Here is a 26,434-nt window from a genome sequence, read left to right on the forward strand (position 1 = left end):
TTTTTTAACCCTTGTGTAGTCTTAACATTCTGTATACTCCCCATGTCCGAAGGGTCTAAAAGTACCCGCCTTCACTAAACCCCTAAAATAAAGCAGCTTCATAGATTTTCTATTTTGTCATCAAATTTCAAGTTTAAAAAAGATAATTTAGGGGTTTTCTCTGCTGTTAAACATAGTGATGGGTCATGGTCGAGCCTTAAGACAACACAAGGATTAATAATAACAAATTCCAGTGTTTCCCATGAATGAACTAAACTGTGGCAGCCTGCCAGTTCAATGAACGCTACTGCACCATCCCTTTCTAAACATGTACAGCAGATGAGAGCAAGCTTTCAATACTGGCTGTAGCCAAAGATTTTACAGGATGGATGATTATTAATGCTGCCTCTCACCAAAGATACCACTCCCCTTCGATTAAAAAGCTGGCTTACAATTCATGAATAGGAACAGCAGCAGCATAAACTTTTCAATTGCAGTTAAGCTTTACACTCAGTATGTTCAATTGGTCATCTTTTTATGAGTCAATGTAAGGCATATTAAAGAGGAGATCTCCTACCTGAGCAAATCACACCAACATCTTCATAGTGAGAACAGAAGTTAGACCCAAATCCACGGTGGTGGCACTGTGTCAGGGAGGATTCGTTTCCATAACAGCTTACATCACTCAACCAGATGATCCCACTTCCTGCTCCAAAGTGGGCACTGCTGAGAGCAGCCAGAGCTCTGCCACAGCCAGCCTGTCTACATACCACCTCAGCGCTGTTCATGTTCCAGGAGTTATCACACACCGTTCCCCACTGGCCAACATGGTAGATCTCCACTCTGCCAGAGCACTCGTTATCTCCATTTACCAGTCTGACCCGGGTCTGGAGATTTACTACAACAAACAGGGAAGTCCTGTGATTTATTTTCTATGAGTGAAACACAAGCCATCAAATTTAACCACTTGTGGCTTGCTTGAAAATGTTACCATTCAGATATACTTGTATGCTAACATCAGCAAGTGAGCAGAAATTGTGATGTTATCTGGAGCATAATTATACAATAGTTTTGAATACATTGACCTGTGTTACTTTTTGGGGACAGACATAACAGCTTGAGTTAAGTTGCAACATTAGAGTATGTAGACTACAAGGATGAAAAGTATTGTGTTGATATTATTTACCAGAGGGATCACAGAATCTAGATTGCTGGGTCAATTGTTTAAGCCTGCTATGTTCATGCAGCCAGTATGACCAATATACTACAACGGCGAGCCATATAGCTCAATATGTAATGAGCTTCACTATGAAGCTAGTTAACTAAAATATTATTTTAGTATCTATCTGCAGCATTTCACTTTGGATATTCGTGAATTCTTCTGTTTTCAGGATGACATAAAGAATGAAGGCTGGATTGAAACCTTTTCATGTCATCAGAATTCACCAGTCATATGGCCTGTCTCTTTTCAGTCATTGTGATGGATTTAAATGGGTTTGTCAGTTCAAAATCAGCCGTATTGCACTGTACATAACTGAATCCAAGTTTCCCATGTGAAATAAGTTTTAAATGTTAAAAAGGTACAATGTGCGGGTTATGCTACCAGCAAAATGTGCATGTCAGTCAAAATTGCATTTGAGGTAGGCAGTGACATATACTTGAATATATTAAATCAATCAAAGTGTCTACAAGATCATAGTTTATTCTATCAATAGGCTGACAGTGACATTCCATTCCAAGGCTATACCTGAGAAATTAGTCAAGCTTTTTTTACCATTTCCATGAGGATTTCTCATTATGTACTAGCTTTGTGTTCCGCAAGGCTGGTCCAAAGAAAACGCGAGACAAAAGTTGTCAGTTTGTTTTCATATATTTTTATATGCATGCTACTTAATCATGAAAGGCAAGATTGGAAAGATTGATGTCTGGCATAGGCGGAGAAGTATGGAAGAAGAAAGGAATGGCAAAACAGCACTTTTCATGAAGGTGGAGGATGCTATTGCACCATCCCTTCCTAAATGTGCACGCAAGATGAGCTTAAGCTTTCAAGATTGAATGTAGCCAATTATTTTACAGGATAGTGGATAATTAATACTGCTTCCCACCAAACAGCTAACCTTTCATAATAAGACAGCAAATAAATAGGAACATGAACATAAACATGTCAATTGCAGGTTAACACTGGGCACGTTTACTTGTGCATCTTTGTAATAGGTACTTTAAGGCAATTTAAAGAGAAGGTGTCCTACCTGAACAATTCACACCAGCATCTTCATGGTGACTACAGTTGTGAGACCCAAATCCAGGGTGCTGGCACTGTGTCAGGGAGGATTCGTTTCCAGAACAGCTCACATCACCCAACCAGATGGGCCCACTGCCCTGTCCAAAGTGGGCACTGCTGAGAGCAGCCAGAGCTCTGCCACAGCCAGCCTGTCTACACACCACCTCAGCGTCGTTCATGTTCCAGGAGTTATCACACACCGTTCCCCACTGGCCAACATGGTAGATCTCCACTCTGCCAGAGCATCGATCACTTCCATTCACCAATCTGATTGCTATATGAAACACATTTTTAACTGTCATGAAAAGATTGATGTTCTTGGGCAATTATTAAAAATACTTTCTTTAGCTACTGGATGGTTCATTCGCTGTAGGCGCTTAAGGCTGTGGATCTGGTTTGTTGTCCTGACGGACAATGTAGTGTCCATGCAGAGTAATCTACCCGTACTGTTTGACAGTAGTAAATCCTGTGTTTTCACATTTTTTCTGAAGCAAAGGTTTCTTTGTCTATATTTATTCATCCCTAGAGAAAGGGGGAGACAATGCGACCAATGACAACATGCCTCATAACTAAAGAAATTCTTTTTTTAAAAGAAGTTTCCAAACTGTGATTTTAGTAGCCTAACTAGCCTCATGGACATTTATATAAATGAAAAGGCTGTCTGAAATGGCTTCCTATTGATACTATTTTGGCCTTCAACCATCTTGATCTCGTGTCTGAATTCAGAACATGTAGACCCATAAGTAAAGAAATTCTGAACAAAACTAGTTACCAAACTATAATTTTTGTAGCCTTACTGTACACAGGTCAAACAGAGAATTAAATGAGATGATACTTCATGCAGTTTATACCAATATTTCACATTGTTTATTTCATAATTTATCTGGGTTCATGATGACATTTCTAATAAAGGCTGGATTGGAAATTAATGTCATCATGACCGACTCTCCAATCATTTTGATGTTAAATGGTTTTGTTTGGTCAAAACGTGATATGGCTTCCTATTTATACTCTATTGGCCTAAAGCCATCTTGATCTGGTGTCTGAATTCAGAAATTTAAATTTGAGGACAGGGTTTCTCAACTGGTGTGCCATCAAGTGAGGTCTTGTGTGCCATGTGAAAAATCCCTTTTGAAAAAATTCCCAGGGTTCTCTATTTATTAATTAAATGGTGGCAGCCTGCCAGTTTAATTTCTCCCACTTGTCAGAACATACTCCATGATCACAAATGCTCTGTCCCTTACTATACATGTGCATGGATGAAAGTGAGCCTTCGATACTGACTGAAGCCAAAGATTTTACTGGATAGTGGATAATTAACACTGCCTCCTACCAAAGATACCACTAAACTTTGATTAAAAAAATTAACACAATCATGTCAGTTGTAGTTAGGGTTAACACCATTCATCTTTGTAATAGTCAATTCAAGGCATATTAAAGAGAAGATCTCCTACCTGAGCAAAGCACACCAACATCCCGATCGTGATAACAGAAGTTAGAATGAAACCCAGGGCGCTGGCACTGAGTCAGGGAGGATTCGTTTCCAGAACAGGTCACATTATCCAACCAGATGGGCCCACTGCCCCGTCCAAAGTGCACATGGCTGAGAGCAGCCAGAGCTCTGCCACAGCCAGCCTGTCTACACACCACCTCAGCGTCGTTCAGGTTCCAGGAGTAATCACACACCGTTCCCCACTGGCCAACATGGTAGATCTCCACTCTGCCAGAGCACTCATTATCTCCATCTACCAGTCTGATCGGGGTCTGAGCACTGGCTACAACAAACAGGGAAGACCAATGAGTTCTGTGATTTATTGCCTATAAGTGTTGCACAAGCCATAAAATTAAAATTCCTGTAGCTAGCTTGATAATGTTCGTTACAGTTATAAAGTTTGCTACCATCAGCAAGTGAGAAGCAATTGTGTTGTCATCTTGTACATAATGACACAATTGTTTCAAATACATTGAGTCGTGTAATGTTTTTGAGGACAAACATAACATCTCAAGTGAAATTGCAACATTAGAGTATCTAGCCTACGAGGATGGGAAGGATGTTGATATTCTTTACCTTAGGGAGCACGGCATCTTGCTTGCTGGCTCAATATTTTAAGCTTGCTATGTTCATGCAAATAGTTTGAGCAATATGTTATGATGAGCCATGCAGCCTAATAACTAATGAGCTTGTAAACTAAGCTAGTTAACTAAATGGTAATTCTCGTAACTATTCACAATGTATCTACAAGATCATAGTTTAATTAAGCATAGAAAAATTGGGCTTGCTTTTTCTTGCTTTTTTTTATATTAGCTTTGTGTGTTTGCCAAGGTTGGTCCACAGAAGACCAAAGCCATCAGTCGGGACCTACAGTACAGCTGCTGCCTGGACTACCACTGCAGTAGTAACGCTTTCATATGTATGTTATGTCATGATAAGTGACACTCTTCTTTGTGATTGATGGTATTTATTCAAATCAAAGGTTGACAGATCAACTGAGTTATCTAACTACCTTAGCATAACGACCTAGCCCGCAGTCTAGAAGCCGTGACATCACCTCTACAGATGCCGTTCAAGACCAATCAGTCCCCGATGGACTATACTACAACTAGACATCACTACATCTCCCCTCTTCCAAAGAGAACGTAAAGAAATACTTTTCAGCCTAGCTAACATTTTCTCAGAACTGTTAAACACAAGAACTTTTTTTTCGAACACAATCTCTTGCAAACTAGGACATCGGGGTAGACTGCCCTCCATCTGCAGCAACAAGGGGATTATTCTGCCCTCAAACAGTTGCTGTTCCTAGAACTCAACAGTTTCTTATTTTTTTTTCATAACAAGTGTTTTTTTTTTTTAGTTATTCTTCCTCTTCTAAGTGTCCCTGAACCTGAGAGGAGCTTTAATCTCTCTACCTCTCAAGGTCAGTCTCACAGGCCTAGAGGTTGTAGGCTGCTCGGTAGACGTTGGTAGAGTGCTGATAGTCGGCTGGATCACAGGCTGGGCCTGTGGGCTGGTCTCTCCTGTTGATCCAGGAAGTCCTCTGTCATGCTGGTCCAATGTCTCTGGAGAAGGTGACCCTGGGACAGCCTGAAGATGTCTCCTGTTCCGACGAGTGATCGTTCCAGTGTCTGTTCTGATCACATATGATCTTGGCTCAGGAGATTTACTTATGACTTTGGCTGGTGTTTTCCAACCCTCCTCTCCATCCAGCTTGACTTTCACTCTCTGGCCAGGGTGTAGATCAGGAAGAGCATGTGCCGAATGTCGGCGGTTATAGAAGAACTGGTAGGCTTCTTTAGCTTTGCTGTCCCTCTGAAGCACTTGTCCATGGCTGATGTGCTTAGGCTGCAGCTTTGCGTCCAACATAGGGAGTGTCGTTCGGATCTGGCGTCCAGTCATGAGCTGCGCTGGACTTGCTCCGGTTGCAATGATGGGAACACATTAGAGCAAGATGAGAATCTGGTTGCTTGAGGATGCGCTTGGCTGTTTGCACAGCTCTCTCTGCGGCCCCATTCGCTTGAGGATAATGAGGACTTGAGGTGATATGGGTGAAACCATACTGCTGTCTGAAGTCCTGGAACTCAGCTGCAACCTTTTGCCATGGACAGTTAAGGGGGTTGTTTTGAGTGGCTCTCTTTTCTGTGTTGGTCTGTGCTACACACAAAATGTGCACGTCATTACTATCTTTGCAATGTCTGTACTTATGGCTGGCCACCATACTGACATCCTGGCTCTTTCTCTGCACTTTGTCAGCCCTTGGTGACCCTCGTGTATCCGTTGCAGTATTTCTGCTCTTTGTGTGGCTGGGATGACAATCCGGTTTTGGTACATTATGAGGCCATCTGACTCTGATAGATGTGTCGCTGCATAGAACCCCTGCAGTGACGGTATCTGTGCCATTCTATGTGGCCAGCCTGACCTGATGAAACTAATGACCATCTGGAGATCTGCGTCATCGCGTGTAGCCTCTCTGATGTCATCCAGTCTTTGTGCTGACATTGGTCTGCTTTTCACCACAGCCTCCACAAATGTCTTAACGTCCTCCTCTGTGTCAGACATTGTCTCTTCTCTCAGTGGGTTTCTACTGAGTGTGTCGGCCACTATCAGTTGCTTACCCGGCACATACACAGCCTTCACGTTGAAATGCATGAGGCGCATAAGCAAGAGTTGGCACCTGAGTGGTGCTTTGTCCAGGTCATACGTGTTCATCAATGGAACCAACGGCTTGTGATCTGTTTGTAAACAGAAACTGTCCATGCCTTGTAAGTAGCGAGAAAAACGCTCACACGCCCATACTCCTGCTAGGCACTCCTTTTCAATCAATCTTTTCTCAATGTCTGTTAATGTGCATGAACAAAAGGCAACAGGCCTAAGCTCACCATCATGTGTCTGTAACAGTGTGGCTCCCAGACCATAACTGCTCGCGTCGGCACTGACGACTGTCGGTTTGCTGGCATCATAGAATGCTAGTACTGGCGCCGATACTAACACAGCTTTGACCCTGACGAACGCCTGCTCTTGAGGAATGTGGTTAACTTCCTACAGCTAGCTTCCAGTGGGATTTGCCAGAATCCACTGGAGGCGTCCAATGTGGAGAAGACCTTCGCTCCAACCAGCTTGGGGGCTATGTCCTCCAAGGTCGGCCAGATGAATCTCTCCCGCTTCACTGACTCATTGAGTCTTTTTAAATTTACATTTTACATTTTAGTCATTTGGCAGACGCTTTTAATCCAAAGCGACTTACAAGTGCATAGGTTCTACCATAAGTCAAAGCACCACATCCAGAAACTAGCAAAATACACATGAAATGCTGTTCTAAACATAGTTGTCATCATAAGTGCATTTTTTAAATTTTTTTAGACAAGGATAGGGATATCAGAAAGGAGGGGCAGGGGAAATCAGGAGGGAGGACTAAGGTAGAGTTTGAAAAGGTGGGTTTTGAGTCTGCGTCGAAATAGGGGGAGGGATTCTGCTGTTCTGACAGTGGTAGGCAAGTCATTCCACCACTGAGGAACCAGAACGGAAAACAGGCGTGAACGTGCAGCTCGACCGCCAGGTGCACGTAGAGAGGGAACCATAAGGCGACCAGAGCTGGCAGACCGGAGTGGTCTAGCTGGGGAGTAGGGAGTGATCAGGGATTGTATGTAAGGTGGGCCAGTCCCCTTAGCAGCCTGAAATGCCAACACTAGGACCTTGAAACGGATGCGTGCGGCAATAGGAAGCCAGTGGAGGCCAATGAGAAGCGGGGTGACATGAGCCGACCTGGGCTGACTGGTGATCAGGCGGGCTGCAGCATTCTGGACCAGCTGGAGGGGCTTGATGGCACACGCTGGGAGACCGGCTAGGAGGGAGTTGCAGTAATCCAGGCGGGAAATGATGAGTGCCTGGACTAGGAGCTGGGTGGCTTTCTCAGTCAGGAGATGACGGATACGGCGTATATTATACAGAAAGAACCTGCAGGTTCTGGCAGTGCAGGATACTTGTGGAGCCAGGGTGAGGCGGTTATCAAGAGTCACCCCAAGATTCTTTGCCATACGGGAGGAGGAAACTACAAAGTCCGCAAGCAGGGCGGTAGATAAGTGGACAGTTGGGAGCAGACCACCCGTTCCAGAGTTTTAGCGAGAAAGGGAAGAAGAGAGACAGGCCGGTAGTTGTTCAGGGCAGAGGGGTCAAGAGTAGGTTTTTTGAGCAGGGGAGTGACTCTGGCCCTCTTCAGGGAAGAGGGCATGGTGCCAGAAGAGAGGGAGGTGTTGATTAGAGAGGAGAGAAAAGGGAGAATGTCATCAGATATAGATTGTAGGAGGGGAGAGGGGATGGGGTCAAGAGGACAGGTGGTTGGGCGGTGGGAATTAAGGAGTTTCAGTGAGTCGGCGTCAGAGAGGAGAGAAAAGGAGGTTAGGGAGTTGGGGAGGGTAGGAGGGTCAGTAGGGGTGGAGGGTTGGGAGAAGGAATTGCGAATAGCATCGACCTTCTTTTCAAAGAAGGAGACAAAGTCATCAGGTGTGAGTGATGAGGGGGGTGGGGGGGAGGGGGGGCCAGAAGAGAGGAGAAAGTTGAAAACAGTTTGCGGGGATTAGAGGCGGCCGCGTTAATTTTCGAGTGAAAGAAGGAAGATTTAACTAGAGAGACAGAGGAATGGAAAGATGATAAGAGGGCATGGAAGGAAGCCATATCACTGGGGAGACAGGACCTTTTCAATTTTCTCTCTGCCGCCCGCAGTTCGGTTCGGACAGCTCGTAGAGCATCAGAAAGCCAAGGACTGGGGGGGGAGGCCCGAGCTAGTTTGGTGGTGAGGGGACACAGAGAGTCAAAGGAAGATGAGAGGGAGGACATGAGAGCTGTAGCCGCATCATCGGGGGACAGTCGAGAGAAAGACTCCGCAGATGGTAGGGAGGAGAGGATTGTAGATGAGAGGGTGGAGGAAGACAGGTGGCGTAGGTTCCGTCGACAGGTGACAGTGGATGGTGGGAGAGATGGATGGGTGTAAGAGGAGAGTGGAAGAGAGAAGGAGATGAAGGAGTGGTCAGATATATGGAGTGGTGTTACAGAGAGGTTGGTTGTTGTGCAGCTCCTTGTGAAGACGAGGTCAAGAAGGTTGCCTGCTTTGTGGGTGGGAGGGGAAAGAGTGAGGGTAAGGTCAAAAGAAGAGAGGAAGGAGAGAAAGGTAGACTGGGTGGACGCTGAGTAGAGGTTGAAGTCAGCCAGGAGGACCAGGGGGGTGTCATTGACTGGTGAGGAGCTGAGGAGGATGTCCATCTCATCCAAGAAGTTCCCCAGAGGACCCGGGGGGCGATAAACAACAACAATAAACAGTTTGCACGGCAAAGTAACAGAAACCGCATGAAATTCAAAAGAGGAGAAGGAGAGGGATGAGGAGAAAACACTAGATCTCCATGAGGATGAGATTAGGAGACCTGTGCCGCCTCCTCTGCCAGAGGATCTGGGTGTGTGGGAAAAAGAGAAGGCAGGGGAAAGGGCAGCCGGGGTGGCCGTGTTCTCTGGTGAGAGCCACGTTTCAGTTAAAGCAAGAAAGTCAAGGTTGAGGTGGGAGGCATAGGCAGATATGAAGTCTGCTTTCTGGACGGCGGACTGGCAGTTCCAGAGGCCACCAGCCACACAGAGATCAATACCAGGGGATCTGGGAGGGAAGATGAGGTTAGAGATATTCTGCCCATGTTGGCGGGAGGCGAACCTCCTACCTGACTGGGACCTGGGGAGAGGAGAGAGGACAGGGATGGGAAGGAAACACATGGAGGGAACTAGGGAGGACAAGAGGAATACTACACAGTGGAATGAGGGCAGGCAGCAAAAACAAAATCAAACATCAGGCTCTCTGACAGCCTCGATGGACACCCGTAGATAGACACCCCCGACTTTGTACACCTGCGACTTTGTACACCTGCGACTTTGTACGCCGAGGCAAGTAGCCGAGGCTGCCGCACACAGCTGCCGCTGGTGCGCTACACAACTGCTTAAATAACACTGACGCTGAATACAGAAAATGCAACCAACCCACTGCAGAACACTAATGCACACTGAAGTGAGTTCAGGTGGGCCAGTAATTATACCCTGAGCAGGGTGCAAAGTATTGGCTCCTCCTACAACAAAAGCTGTGGCCTGCCAGCCAGTAAAACAATAGCCTAACTTAATAGCCTAGCTCACCTGAGAGAAACAAACAGCTAACCCAGTTTCACTGAATCTAAATAAACACCACTTGTAATAGCTAACAAACAAACAAATACACAACAGAACACTATAATGACAACTAAACTGAATTTAGAATCAGCAAGCAAACAAATAATACTTAACTAATCCAGGAGAAAATGCAACCAACCCACTGCAGAACACTAATCCACACATATTCTCACTTTACCAGTTTTTTTATCACTGGCACCATAGGCGCACACCAGTCAGTGGGCTCAGTGACCTCTTCGATGATCCCCAGTGACTGCATGCGTTTCAATTCCTCCTCCACTTTAGGTAGGATGGGAAAGGGCACTCTGCGTGGAGTAGCTATGGTGTAGGGTTCTGCATCTGGTCTCAGCGCTATTTTAACAGGTTCACAGTTCAGTAGCCCCAAGTCACCAAACACATCTGTGTCAATCTCGTCGACTCTCAGGACTAAACCCATCTTGCATGCTACCGTTCTGCTAAGAAGGTTATTCACATAAGGTCCTTTAATAACAAATATCCAGAATGTGTACTGTTGTCCCTTGCACTCACTTGTGGCTAGAAATTTCCCAATACAATCAATTCTGCCACCAGGACTACTAACAACAGTTCCTGCAGTCACCAGCTGGGGATGCTGTGGCAAGCTCTGGTAAGTATTCTGAGACATCACCGTAACATCCGCACCAGTGTCAATTTTAAACTTTATATTACAGCCATTCACTGGGAGCTCAACATGCCATATATCAGCTCAACATGCCATATATCATCTGAGTCTGTTTAGTTACTGACCCCAGGAAATATGGTCCTTGATCTTCCATTTCCATGTCAGGCTCTGTCGTAACTTCTTTCACCATCTTTGTCTTGCACACAATCTCAAAATGTCCCATTTTGTTACACTTCCTGCACCACGTGCAGGGCATATTTCCGTATCATGATGCATTCGATTACAACGTGAGCAATTTCCTTGCTGAAACTCACGGTTTCTCTGTTTGTTGAACTGCCGCAGTCCTCCGGTGCTCCTCTTTGAGTATCCATGGTGCTGCTTTTGTCTCACCTCATCCACTTCACTGTTGTTGTCAGCCCTCATCTCCGCACTCTGCATCTTTATTTGTTCACACTGACGCGCGATTTGGATCGCTTTGGGCAGCGTCAAATCAGTTTCCAGTTGTAGCTTTTGTGAAACATCACTATCCATGATTCCTATCACAATTCGGTCTCTGATCTGCTCGTCCTTGGTAATCCCAAACTCACAATATTCGGCTAACTCATAGAGATTCCTCACAAAAGATTCCACAGATTCTCCTGCCTTCTGAGCCCGCTTGTGGAAACATGCTCGTTCATGAATCACATTGCGCCTGGGCACAAAATGGTCATTAAACCTTCTGATTACTTCATCATATTTAAACTCATCATCCAGCCGAAAAGCATTATATATGGGTTCACTGTCTCTTCCCATTGCATAAAGCAATGAATTCACCTGCACTTCGCCGGTCTCCTTATCCAGTTTCGAAGCTACTCGAAAACGGGAAAAACGCTGTCTCCACACCGGCCATGCAGCTGGCTGGGAGAAATCGAACGGCTCCGGTGGGTTGAAACTCGGCATCTCCCTTACGTGGTTGGCGTAACGTCCGTTACTTCTGACACCATGTCATGATAAGTGAGACTCTTCTTTGTGATTGATGGTATTTATTCAAATCAAACATAGGTTGACAGATCAACTGAGTTATCTAACTACCTTAGCATAACGACCTAGCCCGCAGTCTAGAAGCCGTGACGTCACCTCTACGGATGCCGTTCAAGACCAATCAGTCCCCGATAGACTATACTACAACTAGACATCACTACATGTTACTTAATACCTAAATTATTACAATAAAGGCAAGATAGGCAGGATTAATGAGCCGGTGAAGTCTGGCATGGGTGAAGAAGCAATGACCGAGAAAGGAATGGCAAAACAACATTTTTCATTCATGCAAGGACATTCATGTCTGTTGACATTCAGTGGAATATTTCTGCAAGCCACACAGCATGAAAATCAAAGTGAATTAGTACTACTACCTCGACATTACATTGCATGTTATTTGGCTGATGCTTTGGCCTCCCGCCAAAGATACCACTCAACCTTGAATATAAACCTGACTTACAGAGTTAATAATAAATACCTGCCCTGGGTATGTCGAAGTGTCCCTGAGCAAGACACCTAACCCCTGAATTCTCCTGACAAGCTGGTTGGTACCTCGCATTGCAGCCAATCAACTTGGTGTGTGTGTATGAATGGGTGAATGAGAAGCATAAATTGTACAGTGCTTTGGATGAAGGCGCTTTATAAATGCCTCACATTTACCACTTACATTTACATTTAAATCGGAACATTGACATAAACATGTCAATTGCAGTTCAGGTTAACACTGGGCATGTTCACTTGTGCATCTTTGTAAGAGACACTTTAAGGCAATTTAATGAGAAGATTTCCTACCTGAGCAATTCACACCAGCATCTTCATGGTGACTACAGTTGTAAGACCCAAATCCAGGGTGCTGGCACTGAGTCAGGGAGGATTCGTTTCCAGAACATCTCACATCACCCAACCAGATGGGCCCGCTGCCCTGTCCAAAGTGGGCACTGCTGGGAGCAGCCAGAGCTCTGCCACAGCCAGCCTGTCTACACACCACCTCAGCGTTGTTCAGGTTCCAGGAGTTATCACACACCGTTCCCCACTGGCCAACATGGTAGATCTCCACTCTGCCAGAGCATCGATCACTTCCATTCACCAATCTGATCGCTATATGAAACACATTTTTAACTGTCATGAAAAGATTGATATTCTTGGGCAATTATTAAAAATACTTTCTTTAGCTACAAGATGGTTCATTCAGTTTAGGCGCTTAAGGCTGTGGATCTGGTTTGTGGTCCTGAGCGTACAATGTAGTGTCCATTCAAACTAATTTACCCGTACTGTTTGATGAATTTGCATGTCAATGATTCCCTGGCCCTGATAGTAGTAAATCCTGTGTTTTGACATTTTTTCTGAAGCAAAGGTTTCTTTGAGAAAGGGGGAGACAATGCGACCAACGACAACATGCCTCATAACTAAAACATATTTTGCTTTTTTTAAAATAGTTTCCAAACTGTGATTTTAGTAGCCTAACTGTACACAGGTGAAACAGATAATTAAATACGGTGTCACATCTAGCAGTTTTCACTTGTATTTCACTTTGGTTATTCATTCATTTATCTGGGTTTGCTGTGGCATTTAGAGTAAATGCTGGTTTGGAAATGAATTACAGTGCATCCGGAAAGTATTCACAGCGCTTCACTTTTCCCACATTTTTTTATGGTACAGCCTTATTCCAAAATGGAATGAATTCATTTTTTCCCTCAAAATTCTACACACAACGCCCCATAATGACAACATGAAATAAGTTTTTTTGAAATTTTGGCAAATTTATAAAAAATAACAAACTAAGAAATCACATGTACATAAGTATTCACAGCCTTTGCCATGAAGCTCAAAATTGAGCTCAGGTGCATCCTGTTTCCACTGATCAACCTTGAGATGTTTCTACAGCTTAATTGGAGTCCACCCGTGGTAAATTCAGTTGATTGGACATGATTTGGAAAGGCAAACACCTGTCTATATAAGGTCCCACAGTTGACAGTGCATGTCGGTGCATGCCTGGAATTTGCCAAAAGGCACCTGAAGGACTCTCAGACCATGAGAAACAAAATTCTCTGGTCTGATGAGACAAAGATTGAACTTCTTTGGCGTGAATGCCAGGCGTCATGTTTGGAGGAAACCAGGCACTGCTCATCACCTGGCCAATACCAAGCATGGTGGTGGCAGCATCATGCTGTGGGGATTTTTTTCAGCGGCAGGAACTGGGAGACAAGTCAGGATTGAGGGAAAGATGAATGCAGCAATGTACAGAGACATCCTGGATGAAAACCTGCTCCAGAGCGCTCTTGACCTCAGTCTGGGGCGACGGTTCATCTTTCAGCAGGACAATGACCCTAAGCACACAGCCAAGATATCAAAGGAGCAGCTTCAGGACAACTCTGTGAATGTCCTTGAGTGGCCCAGCCAGAGCCCAGACTTGAATCCGATTGAACATCTCTGAAGAGCTCTGAAAATGGCTGTGCACCGACTCTCCCCATCCAACCTGATGGAGCTTGAGAGGTGCTGCAAAGAGGAATGGGCGAAACTGCCCAAAGATAGGTGTGCCAAGCTTGTGGCATCATATTCAAAAAGACTTGAGGCTGTAATTGCTGCCAAAGGTGCATCAACAAAGTATTGAGCAAAGGCTGTGAATACTTATGTACATGTGATTTCTTAGTTTCTTATTTTTTATAAATTAGCAAAAATTTAAAAAAAAAACTTTCATGTCGTCATTATGTGGTGTTGTGTGTAGAATTCTGAGGAAAAAATGAATTTATTCCATTTTGGAATAAGGCTGGAACATAACAAAATGTGGGAAAAGTGAAGCGCTGTGAATACTTTCCGGATGCACTGTATGTCATCATGACCGACGCTCCAGTCATGTTGATGTTTAACGGGTTTGCCTGGTCAAAATTAGCCTCATGCACATTTATATAAATGAAAAGGCTGTCTGAAATGGCTTCCTATTTATACTATACTGGCCTTCAACCATCTTGATCTAGTGTCTGAATTCAGAACATGTAGACTCATAAGTAAAGAAATTCTTAACAAAATTAGTTACCAAACTGGGATTTTAGTAGCCTAACTGTACACAGGTCAAACAGAGAATTAAATAAGATGTTACTTCAAGCAGTTTTCACCAGTATTTCACTTTGTTTATTCATGAATTTATCTGGGTTCGTGATGGCATTTAGAATAAAGGCTGGATTGGAAATTAATTGTGTCATCATGACCGACTCTCCAATCATGTTGATGTTAAATGGGTTTGCCTGGTCAAAACCTGATATGGCTTCCTATTTATACTCTATTGGCCTAAAGCCATCTTGATCTGGTGTCTTAATTCAGAAATTTACATTTGCAGGGATTTGAGGACAGGGTTTCCCAACTGGTGTGCCATCAAGTAAGGTCTTATGTGCCATGTGAAAAATCTCTTTTGAAAAAATTCCCAGGGTTCTCTATTTATTAACTAAATGGTGGCAGCCTGCCAGTTTAATTTGTCCCGCTACAGTGTCAGAACATACTCCATGATCAAAAATGCTCTGTCCCTTACTACAAGTGTGCATGGATGAGAGCGAGCCTTCGATACTGACTGAAGCCAAAGATTTTACTGGATAGTGGATAATTAACACCTCCTGCCAGAGATACCACTAAACTTTGCTAAAAATGGCTGATAGGTAATACAGTAAATGGAAACATTAACAAAATCATGTCAGTTGCAGTTAGGGTTAACACTGTTCATCTTTGTAACAGTCAATTTAAGGCATATTAAAGAGAAGATCTCCTACCTGAGCAAATCACACCAACATCTGTTTGGTGAGAACAGAGGTTAGACCGAAACCCAGGGCGCTGGCACTGAGTCAGAGAGGATTCATTTCCAGAACACCTCACATCATCCAACCAGATGGGCCCACTGCCCTCTCCAAAGTGGGCACTGCTGACAGCAGCCAGAGCTCTGCCACAGCCAGCCTGTCTACACACCACCTCAGCGTCGTTCAGGTTCCAGGAGTAATCACACACCGTTCCCCACTGGCCAACATGGTAGATCTCCACTCTGCCAGAGCACTCATTATCTCCATCTACCAGTCTGATCGGGGTCTGGGCACTGGCTACAACAAACAGGGAAGACCAATGAGTTCTGTGATTTATTGCCTATGAGTGTTGCATAAGCCATAAAATTAAAATTCCTGTAGCTAGCTTGATAATATTAGTTACAGTTATAAAGTTTGCTACCATCTGCAAGTGAGAAACAATTGTGTTGTTATCCTGTACATAATGACACAATTGTTTCAAATACATTGACTTGTGTAACGTTTTTGGGGACAAACATAAAATCTCGAGATAAATTGCAACATTAGAGTATCTAGCCTACAAGGATGGAAAGCATTGTGTTGATATTCTTTACCTTAGGGAGCACGGCATCTTGCTTGCTGGATCAATATTTTAAGCTTGCTATGTTCATGCAAATAGTTTGAGCAATATGTTATCGTGAATTCTCCTGGTTTCGTGATGACATTAAGAATAAAAGCGGTATTTTGTCATCAGAATGTAGCAGTCATATGGCCTGTCTATGTTCAGTTGTTATGATGGGTTTAGATGTGTTTGTCAGCTCAAAATCTGCTTCATGGCAATTTATGTAACTGAAATCAAATTTCCCATGTGAAAGAAGTTTTCCATTTAAAAAAGGTAGTAATGTTGTCATGGTTTTCACTGTCTACTTCTGGAAATTCCAGTATGTTCCTCTCTACACCTCTAGAGGGTGTGCCGGCCAGGTTCAGCAGGAAGATTACCTCCCGCATGTGGAATGCGGGTGTAATCATGGCCGATTGTAGTCAGCTGCATGGAGAGCTAATTACATCTCTTCCTGGCACTGAGCTTTAATGTTTTTGACACGTGCACTGAGCTGGTGTGGAGGTCTAGAGGCAGACAGATGAAGAGGTTTTGAAAGGCTGAATTGCTTTTGCATTCAACTTAGAAATTTGTTAGAAGTATAGGGACCTATATTGTTTCTCCTGGTTTGGTTCGTTCTGTGGACCTTCCCTATTTATTAGGTTTGCTTCCGTTGAGAGGAGCAAGTGGCAGAGTTTGCCGCTAAAGTTTAACCCGTTCAAGACTGCCATTCGGAAATCTTGTTTTTTTAATTACCTGACCGTTATAGTTTAGGTCAGATTTTCAGTTGGGCTTTTGTTGTATATTTTGGTTGAGTGGTTCGCCCTGTTTTCGAAGGGTTGTTTTATTTTCTATTAGCTGTTTTTGGGCTTAATTTCTCTTTGTTTTAAAAAAAGAAAAGACTTGTTCCTGTTATTTTCTTTTCCTCCCCCTGTTCCGGGAGAAGTTCTGATTTCGTGGCTGTGTATCCCCATTCCCCTTCCTCCTGGGATTTAATTCCGAACACGTTCATGTGTTTGCTTAGAAGGGTTTTACCCTTGGTCGTTTCTGGCTCTCCGCCCAGCCCCAACATTACATGTGCATCTTTGTAAGAGACGCTTTAAGGCAATTTAAAGAGAAGATTTCCTACCTGAGCAATTCACACCAGCATCTTCATGGTGACTACAGTTATAAGACCCAAATCCAGGGTGCTGGCAGTGTGTCAGGGAGGATTCGTTTCCAGAACAGCTCACATCACCCAACCAGATGGGCCCACTGCCCTGTCCAAAGTGGGCACTGCTGAGAGCAGCCAGAGCTCTGCCACAGCCAGCCTGTCTACACACCACCTCAGCGTTGTTCAGGTTCCAGGAGTTATCACACACCGTTCCCCACTGGCCAACATGGTAGATCTCGACTCTGCCAGAGCATTGATCACTTCCATTCACCAATCTGATCGCTAAATGAAACACATTTTTAATAGTCATGAAAATATTGATATTCTTGGGCAATTATTTAAAATACTTTCTTTAGCTACAGGATGGTTCATTCGGTTTAGGCGCTTAAGGATGGGATAATTTACCCATACTGTTGGATGAATTCGCATGTCAATGACTCCCCGGCCCTGACAGTAGTAAATCCTGTGGTTTCACATTATTTTCTGAAGCAAAGGCTTCTTTGTCTATATTTATTCATTCTCCGAGAAAGTGGGAGACAATATGACAACATGTAGACTCATACGTAAAGAATTATTTATTATTATTTTAAACGAATAAAAAACTAGTAATTTTAGTAGCCTAACTGTACACACATGAATTAAATAAGATGTCACTTCTAGCAGTTTTCACTCGGATTTCACTTTGGTTATTCATTCACTTATCTGGTTTTGCTATGGTATTCAGAATAAAGGCTGGATTGGAAATGAATTCTGTCATCATGACCGACTCTCTCCAGTCATGTTGATGTTTAACGGGTTTGCCTAGCCTCATCGACATTTATATAAATTAAAAGGCTGTCTGAAATGGCTTCCAATTTATACTATATTGGTCTTCAACCATCTTGATCTAGTGTCTGAACTAGTTACCAAACTGTAATTTTAGTAGCCTAACTTACACAGGTCAAACATAGAATTAAATAAGATGTTACTTCTTGCAGTTTTCACCAGTATTTCACTTTGTTTATTGAATAATTTATCTGGGTTCGTCATGGCATTCAGAATAAAGGCTAGACTGGAAATCGACTGAAGCCAAAGATTTTACTGGATAGTGGATAATTAACACTGTCTCCTGCCAAAGATACCACTAAACTTTGATAAAAATGGCTGATAGGTAATACAATGAATAGAAACATGAACACAATCATGTCAGTTGCAGTTAGGGTTAACACTGTTCATCTTTGTAAGAGTCAATTTAAGGCATATTAAAGAGAAGATCTCCTACCTGAGCAAATCACACCAACATCTCCACTGCGAAAACATAAGCTAGAACGAAATCCAGGGCGCTGGCACTGAGTCAGGGAGGATTCGTTTCCAGAACACCTCACATCATCCAACCAGATGGGCCCACTGCCCTGTCCAAAGTGGGCACTGCTGACAGCAGCCAGAGCTCTGCCACAGCCAGCCTGTCTACACACTACCTCAGCGTTGTTCAGGTTCCAGGAGTAATCACACACCGTTCCCCACTGGCCAAGATGGTAGATCTCCACTCTGCCAGAGCACTCATTATCTCCATCTACCAGTCTGATCGGGGTCTGGGCACTGGCTACAACAAACAGGGAAGACCAATGAGTTCTGTGATTTATTGCCTATGAGTGTTGCACAAGCCATAAAATTTTAATTCCTGTAGCTAGCTTGATAATGTTCGTTACAGTTATACAGTTTGCTACCATCAGCATGTGAGAAGCAATTGTGTTGTTATCTTGTAGATAGTGACACAATTGTTTCAAATACATTGACTCGTGTAACATTTTCGAGGACAAACATAAAATCTTGAGTTAAATTGCAACATTAGAGTATCTAGCCTACAAGGATGGAAAGCATTGTGTTGATATTCTTTACCTTAGGGAGCATGGCATCTTGCTTGCTGGCTCAATATTTTAAGCTTGCTATGTTCATGCAAATAGTTTGAGCAATATGTTATGGTGAGCCATGCAGCCTAATAACTAATGAGCTCATAAACTAAGCTAGTTAACTAAATGGTTATTCTAGTAACTATGCACCTGTATTTACCTTTTCTGATTGATTAATTCTCCTAGTTTCATGATGACATTAAGAATAAAAGCTGTATTTTGTCATCACAATGTGGCAGTCATATGGCCTGTCTATGTTCAGTTGTTATGATGGGTTTACATGTGTTTGTCAGCTCAAAATCTGCCTCATGGCAATTTACGTAACTGAAACCAGATTTCCCATGTGAAAGAAGTTTTCCATTTAAAAAAGGTAGGAATGTGTGGGTTAGGCTACCAGCAAAATGTGCATGTCAGTCCCAATTGCAGTTGAGGTAGGCAGTGAGATGATTCCAAGACAGCTTTGGATATGTACAATCAATCAATGTATCTACATGTATCTACAATGTATCTACAATATCTACAATATCATCGGTGGTTCTAATCCCTGGTGTAGCCACAATAAGATCCGCACAGCCGTTGGGCCCTTGAGCAAGGCCCTTAACCCTGCATTGCTCCAGGGGAGGATTGTCTCCTGCTTAGTCTAATCAACTGTACGTCGCTCTGGATAAGGGCGTCTGCCAAATGCCAGTAATGTAATGTAATGTAATGTAGTTTAATTAAGCATAGAAAAATTGGGCTTGCTTTCTGCCATGATTTCTCATTATATATTAGCTTTGTGTGTTTGGCAAGGTTGGTCCACAGAAGACCAAAGCCATCAGTCGGGACCTACAGTATAGCTGCTGCCTGGACTACCACTGCACTAGTAACGCTTTCATCTGCATGTTACTTAATACCTAAATTATTACAATAAAGGCAAGATAGGCAGGATTGATAAGCCGGTGAAGTCTGGCATGGGTGAAGAAGCAATGACCGAGAAAGGAATGGCAAAACAACATTTTGCATTTATGCAATGATATTAATGTCTGTCGACATTCAGTGGAATATTTCTGCAAGCCACAAAGAGTGAAAATCAAAGTGAATTATTACTACTACCTCTACATTACATTGCATGTTATTTGGCTGATGCTTTGGCCTCCCGCCAAAGATACAACTCAACCTTCAATATTAACCTGACTTACAGAGTTAATAATAAATACCTGCCCTGGGTATGTCGAAGTGTCCCTGAGCAAGACACCTAACCCCTGAATGCTCCTGACAAGCTGATTGGTACCTCACATTGCAGCCAATCACCTTGGTGCGTGTGTATGAATGGGTGAATGAGAAGCATAAATTGTACAGTGCTTTGGATGAAGGCTCTTCATGAATGCCTCACATTTACCACTTACATTTACATTTAAATCGGAACATTGACAAAAACATGTCAATTGCAGTGCAGGTTAACACTGGGCATGTTCAGTTGTGCATCTTTGTAACAGACACTTTAAGGCAATTTAAAGAGAAGACTTCCTACCTGAGCAATTCACACCAGCGTCTTCATGGTGACTACAGTTGTAAGACCCAAATCCAGGGTGCTGGCACTGAGTCAGGGAGGATTCGTTTCCAGAACAGCTCACATCACCCAACCAGATGGGCCCGCTGCCCTGTCCAAAGTGGGCACTGCTGAGAGCAGCCAGAGCTCTGCCACAGCCAGCCTGTCTACACACCACCTCAGCGTCGCTCATGTTCCAGGAGTTATCACACACCGTTCCCCACTGGCCAACATGGTAGATCTCCACTCTGCCAGAGCATCGATCACTTCCATTCACCAATCTGATCGCTATATGAAACACATTTTTAACAGTCATGAAAAGATTGATATTCTTGGGAAATTATTAAAAATACTTTCTTTAGCTACTGGATGGTTCATTCGGTTTAGGCGCTTAAGGCTGTGGATCTTGTTTGTGGACCTGACCAGAAAATGTAGTGTCCATTCAGAATAATTTACCCGTACTGTTTGATGAATTTGCATGTCAATGACTCCCCGGCCCTGACAGTAGTAATTCCTGTGGTTTCACATTTTTTCTGAAGCAAAGGTTTCTTTGTCTATATTTATTCATTCTCAGAGAAAGGGGGAGACAAAGCAACCAATGACAACATGCCTCCTAACAAAATAAATTATTTTAAAAAAAGTTTCCAAACTGTGATTTTAGTCGCCTAACTTTACACAGGCGAAACAGATAATTAAATAAGGTGTCACTTCTAGCAGTTTTCACTCTTATTTCACTTTGGTTATTCATTCATTTATCTGGTTTTGCTATGGCATTTAGAGTAAATGCTGGTTTGGAAATGAATTATGTCATCATGACTGACTCTCTCCAGTCATATTGATGTTTAACGGGTTTGCCTGGTCAAAATTAGCCTCATGGACATTTATATAAATGAAAAGGCTGTCTGAAATGGCTTCCTATTTATACTATGTTTGCCTTCAACCATCTTGATCTCGTGTCTGAATTCAGAACATGTAGACTCATAAGTAAATAAATTCTGAACAAAACTAGTTACCAAACTGTAATTTTAGTAGCCTTACTGTACACAGCTCAAACAGAGAATTAAATAAGATGTTACTTCAAGCAGTTTTCACCAGTATTTCACTTTGTTTATTGAATAATTTATCTGGGTTTGTGGTGGCATTTAGAATAAAGGCTGGATTAGAAATTAATATCATCATGACCGACACTCCAATCATGTTGATGTTAAATGGGTTGGCCTGGTCAAAACCTGATATGGCTTCCTATTTATACTCTATTGGCCTAAAGCCATCTTGATCTGGTGTCTGAATTCAGAAATTTAAATTTGCAGGGATTTGAGGACAGGGTTTCTCAACTGGTGTGCCATCAAGTGAGGTCTTGTGTGCCATGTGAAAAATCCCTTTTGAAGGGTTCTTTATTTATTAACTAAATGGTGGCAGCCTGCCAGTTTAATTTGTCCCGCTACAGTGTCAGAACATACTCCATGATCACAAATGCTCTGTCCCTTACTACAAGTGTGCATGGATGAGAGCGAGCCTTCGATATTGACTGTAGCCAAAGATTTTACTGGATAGTGGATAATTAACACCGCCTCCTGCCAGAGATACCACTAAACTTTGCTAAAAATGGCTGATAGGTAATACAGTAAATGGAAACATTAACAAAATCATGTCAGTTGCAGTTAGGGTTAACACTGTTCATCTTTGTAACAGTCAATTTAAGGCATATTAAAGGGAAGGTCTCCTACCTGAGCAAATCACACCAACATCTTTTTCGTGAGAACAGAAGTTAGACTGAAACCCAGCGCGCTGGCACTGAGTTAGAAAGGATTCATTTCCAGAACACCTCACATCATCCAACCAGATGAGCCCACTGCCCTCTCCAAAGTGGGCACTGCTGACAGCAGCCAGAGCTCTGCCACAGCCAGCCTGTCTACACACCACCTCAGCGTCGTTCAGGTTCCAGGAGTAATCACACACCGTTCCCCACTGGCCAAGATGGTAGATCTCCACTCTGCCAGAGCACTCATTATCACCATTCACCAGTCTGATCGGGGTCCGGGCACTGGCTACAACAAACAGGGAAGATCAATGAGTTCTGTGATTTATTTCCTATGAGTGTTGCATAAGCCAGCAAATTAAAATGCCTGTAGCTTGCTTGATAATATTTGTTACAGTTATAAAGTTTGCTACCATCTGCAAGTGAGAAACAATTGTGTTGTTATCCTGTACATAATGACACAATTGTTTCAAATACATTGACTCGTGTAACGTTTTTGGGGACAGACATAAAATCTCAAGTTAAAATGCAACATTAGAGTATCTAGCCTGCAAGGATGGAAAGCATTGTTGATATTCTTTACCTTAGGGAGCACTGCATCTTGCTTGCTGGCTCAATATTTTAAGCTTGCTATGTTCATGCAAATAGTTTGTGCAATATGTTATGGTGAGCCATGCAGCCTAATAACTAATGAGCTCGTAAACTAAGCTAGTTAACTAAATGGTAATTCTAGTAACTATTCGCTTGTATTTACCTTTTCTGATTGATTATTTCTCCTGGTTTCGTGATGACATTAAGAATAAAAGCTGTATTTTGTCATCACAATGTGGCAGTCATATGGCCTGTCTATGTTCAGTTGTTATGATGGGTTTACATGTGTTTGTCAGCTCAAAATCTGCCTCATGGCAATTTACGTAACTGAAACCAAATTTCCCATGTGAAAGAAGTTTTCCATTTTAAAAAGGTAGTAATGTGTGGGTTAGGCTATCAGCAAAATGTGCATGTCAGTCACAATTGCAGCTTAGGTAGGCAGTGAGATGATTCCAAGACAGATTTGGATATATACAATCAATCAATGAATCTACAAGATCATAGTTTAATTAAGCATAGAGAAATTTGGCTTGCTTTTTACACCCTGGGCATTTCTGCCATGATTTCTCATTATATATTAGCTTTGTGTGTTTGGCAAGGTTGGTCCACAGAAGACCAAAGCCATCAGTTGGGACCTACAGTCCAGCTGCTGCCTGGACTACCACTGCAGTAGTAACGCTTTCATATGTATGTTATTTAATACCTAAATTATTACAATAAAGGCAAGATAGGCAGGATTGATGAGCCGGTGAATTCTGGCATGGGTGAAGAAGCAATGACCGAGAAAGGAATGGCAAAACAACATTTTTCATTTATGCAATGACGTTAATGTCTGTTGACATTCAGTAGAATATTTCTGCAAGCCACACCGCATGAAAATCAAAGTGAATTATTACTACTACCTCTACATTACATTGCATGTTATTTGGCTGATGCTTTTATTCAAAGTGACTTACAGTTGATTAGACTAAGCGGGAGACAATCCTCCTTGGCATAATGTTGGTGGGACTTGCTTAAGGGCCCATCGACTGTGTGGGTCCCAGTCAGGTAACTTAACCACTATGCTACAGGCTGCCCATACAAAAGTGATATCTTTGCGTCCAGCCAAAGATACCACTCAACCTTGAATATAAACCTGGCTTACAGAGTTAATAATAAATACCTGCCCTGGGTATGTCAAAGTGTCCCTGAGTAAGACACCTAACCCCTGAATGCTCCTGACAAGCTGGTTGGTACCTCACATTGCAGCCAATCACCTTGGTGTGTGTGTATGAATGGGTGAATGAGAAGCATAAATTGTACAGTTCTTTGGATGAAGGCGCTTTATGAATGCCAAACATTTACCACTTACATTTACATTTAAATAGGAACATTGACATAAACATGTCAATTGCAGTTCAGGTTAACACTGGGCATGTTCACTTGTGCATTTTGCAAGAGACACTTTAAGGCAATTTAAAGAGAAGATTTCCTACCTGAGCAATTCACACCAGCATCTTCATGGTGACTACAGTTATAAGACCCAAATCCAGGGTGCTGGCAGTGTGTCAGGGAGGATTCGTTTCCAGAACAGCTCACATCACCCAACCAGATGGGCCCGCTGCCCTGTCCAAAGTGGGCACTGCTGAGAGCATCCAGAGCTCTGCCACAGCCAGCCTGTCTACACACCACCTCAGCGTCGTTCATGTTCCAGGAGTTATCACACACCGTTCCCCACTGGCCAACATGGTAGATCTCCACTCTGCCAGAGCATCGATCACTTCCATTCACCAATCTGATCGCTATATGAAACACATTTTTAACTGTCATGAAAAGATTGATATTCTTGGGCAATTATTAAAAAGACTTTCTTTAGCTACAGGATGATTCATTCAGTTTAGGCACTTTAGGCTGTGGATCTGGTTTGTGGTCCTGACCGGACAATGTAGTGTCCATTCAAAATTATTTACCTGTACTGTTTGATGAATTTGCATGTCAATGATTCCCTGGCCCTGACAGTCGTAAATCCTGTGGTTTGACATTTTTCTGAAGCAAAGGTTTCTTTGTTTACATTTATTCATTCTCAGAGAAAGGGGGAGACAATGCGACCAATGACAACATGCCTCATAACTAAAGAAATTATTTAAAGAAATAAAAAGTTTCCAAACTGTGATTTTAGTAGCCTATCTGTACACAGGTGAAACAGAGAATTAAATAAGGTGTCACTTCTAGCAGTTTTCTCCCGTATTTCACTTTGGTTATTCATTCATTTCTCTGGTTTTGCTGTGGTGTTCAGTATAAAGGCTGGATTGGAAATTAATGATGTCATCATGACCGACTCTCTCCCGTCATGTTGATGCTAAATGGGTTTGCCTGGTCAAAATCTGAAATGTTTTCCTGGTTATACTATATTGGCCTTCAACCATCTTGATGGAGTGTCTGAAATCAAAATTTGCAGGTATTTTTGGGCCGGGTTTGACTGGTGTGCCATCAGGTGAGGTCTGGTATGCCATGTGAAAAATCTCATTAAAAAAAATATAACAGTTCAATTTTTTTTTTTTAACTCTTGTGTAGTCTTAACATTCTGTATACTCCCCATGTCCTAAGGGTCAAAAAGTACCCGCCTTCACTGAACACCTAAAATAAAGCAGCTTCATTGATTTTCTACTTTGTCATCAAATGTCAAGTTTTAAAAAGATCATTTAGGGGGTTTTCTCTGCTGCTAAACATAGTGATGGGTCATGTTTGACCCTTAAGACAATAATAATTAATAAAAACAAATCCCAGTGTTTCCCATGAATTAACTAAATTGTGGCAGCCTGCCAGTTCAATGAACACTATTACACCATCCCTTGTGCAGCAGATGAGCTTTCAAAACTGGCTGTAGCCAAAGATTTTACAGGATGGATGATTATTAATACTGCCTCTCGCCAAAGAAACCTCACCTTCGATTAAAAAACTGGCTTACATTTAATGAATAGGAACAGCAGCATGAACTTTTCAATTGCAATTAAGCTTAACACTCAGTATGTTCAATTGGTCATCTTTTTATGAGTCAATTTAAGGCATATTGAAGAGAAGACCTCCTACCTGAGCAAATCACACCAACATCTCTATAGTGAGAACAGAAGTTAGACCCAAATCCAGGGTGCTGGCACTGTGTCAGGGAGGATTCGTTTCCAGAACAGCTCACGTCATTCAACCAGATGAGCCCACTGCCCTGTCCAAAGTGGGCACTGCTGACAGCGGCCAGAGCTCTGCCACAGCCAGCCTGTCTACACACCACCTCAGCGTCATTCAGGTTCCAGGATTTATCACACACCGTTCCCCACTGGCCAACATGGTAGATCTCCACTCTGCCAGAGCACTCGTTATTTCCATTTACCAGTCTGACCTGGGTCTGGGGAGTTACTACAACAAACAGGGAAGTCCTGTGATTTATTTTCGATGAGGCTAACACAAGCCATCAAATGTAAGCACCTGTAGCTTGTTTGAAAATGTTACCATACAGATATATAATTCTAAGTATGCTAACATCAGCAAGTGAGCAGAAATTGTATTGTTAT

The 26,434-nt window shown here is 42.8% G+C and overlaps 1 protein-coding gene across 1 annotated transcript in view; it reads right to left on the reverse strand.

The window, feature by feature from the left end:
- Positions 1-166: 166 nt before the first annotated feature.
- The window catches only part of LOC133126691 (deleted in malignant brain tumors 1 protein-like), a 42,741-nt gene continuing 16,473 nt past the window's right edge, over positions 167-26,434 (reverse strand). The window contains exons 4-16 of the mRNA XM_061239027.1: positions 25,959-26,279; positions 24,365-24,670; positions 22,267-22,587; positions 21,481-21,483; positions 20,515-20,827; positions 18,384-18,700; positions 17,099-17,419; positions 15,369-15,689; positions 12,403-12,708; positions 3,715-4,035; positions 2,220-2,555; positions 557-865; positions 167-195 (exon numbers count right to left, since the gene is read on the reverse strand). Of these exons, the coding sequence (XP_061095011.1) occupies positions 167-195; positions 557-865; positions 2,220-2,555; positions 3,715-4,035; positions 12,403-12,708; positions 15,369-15,689; positions 17,099-17,419; positions 18,384-18,700; positions 20,515-20,827; positions 21,481-21,483; positions 22,267-22,587; positions 24,365-24,670; positions 25,959-26,279 (3,524 nt within the window). The remainder of the gene's footprint in view (positions 196-556; positions 866-2,219; positions 2,556-3,714; positions 4,036-12,402; positions 12,709-15,368; positions 15,690-17,098; positions 17,420-18,383; positions 18,701-20,514; positions 20,828-21,480; positions 21,484-22,266; positions 22,588-24,364; positions 24,671-25,958; positions 26,280-26,434) is intronic.

The sequence above is a fragment of the Conger conger genome, chromosome 4, assembly GCF_963514075.1.
Source record: "Conger conger chromosome 4, fConCon1.1, whole genome shotgun sequence".
Lineage (NCBI taxonomy): Eukaryota > Metazoa > Chordata > Actinopteri > Anguilliformes > Congridae > Conger > Conger conger.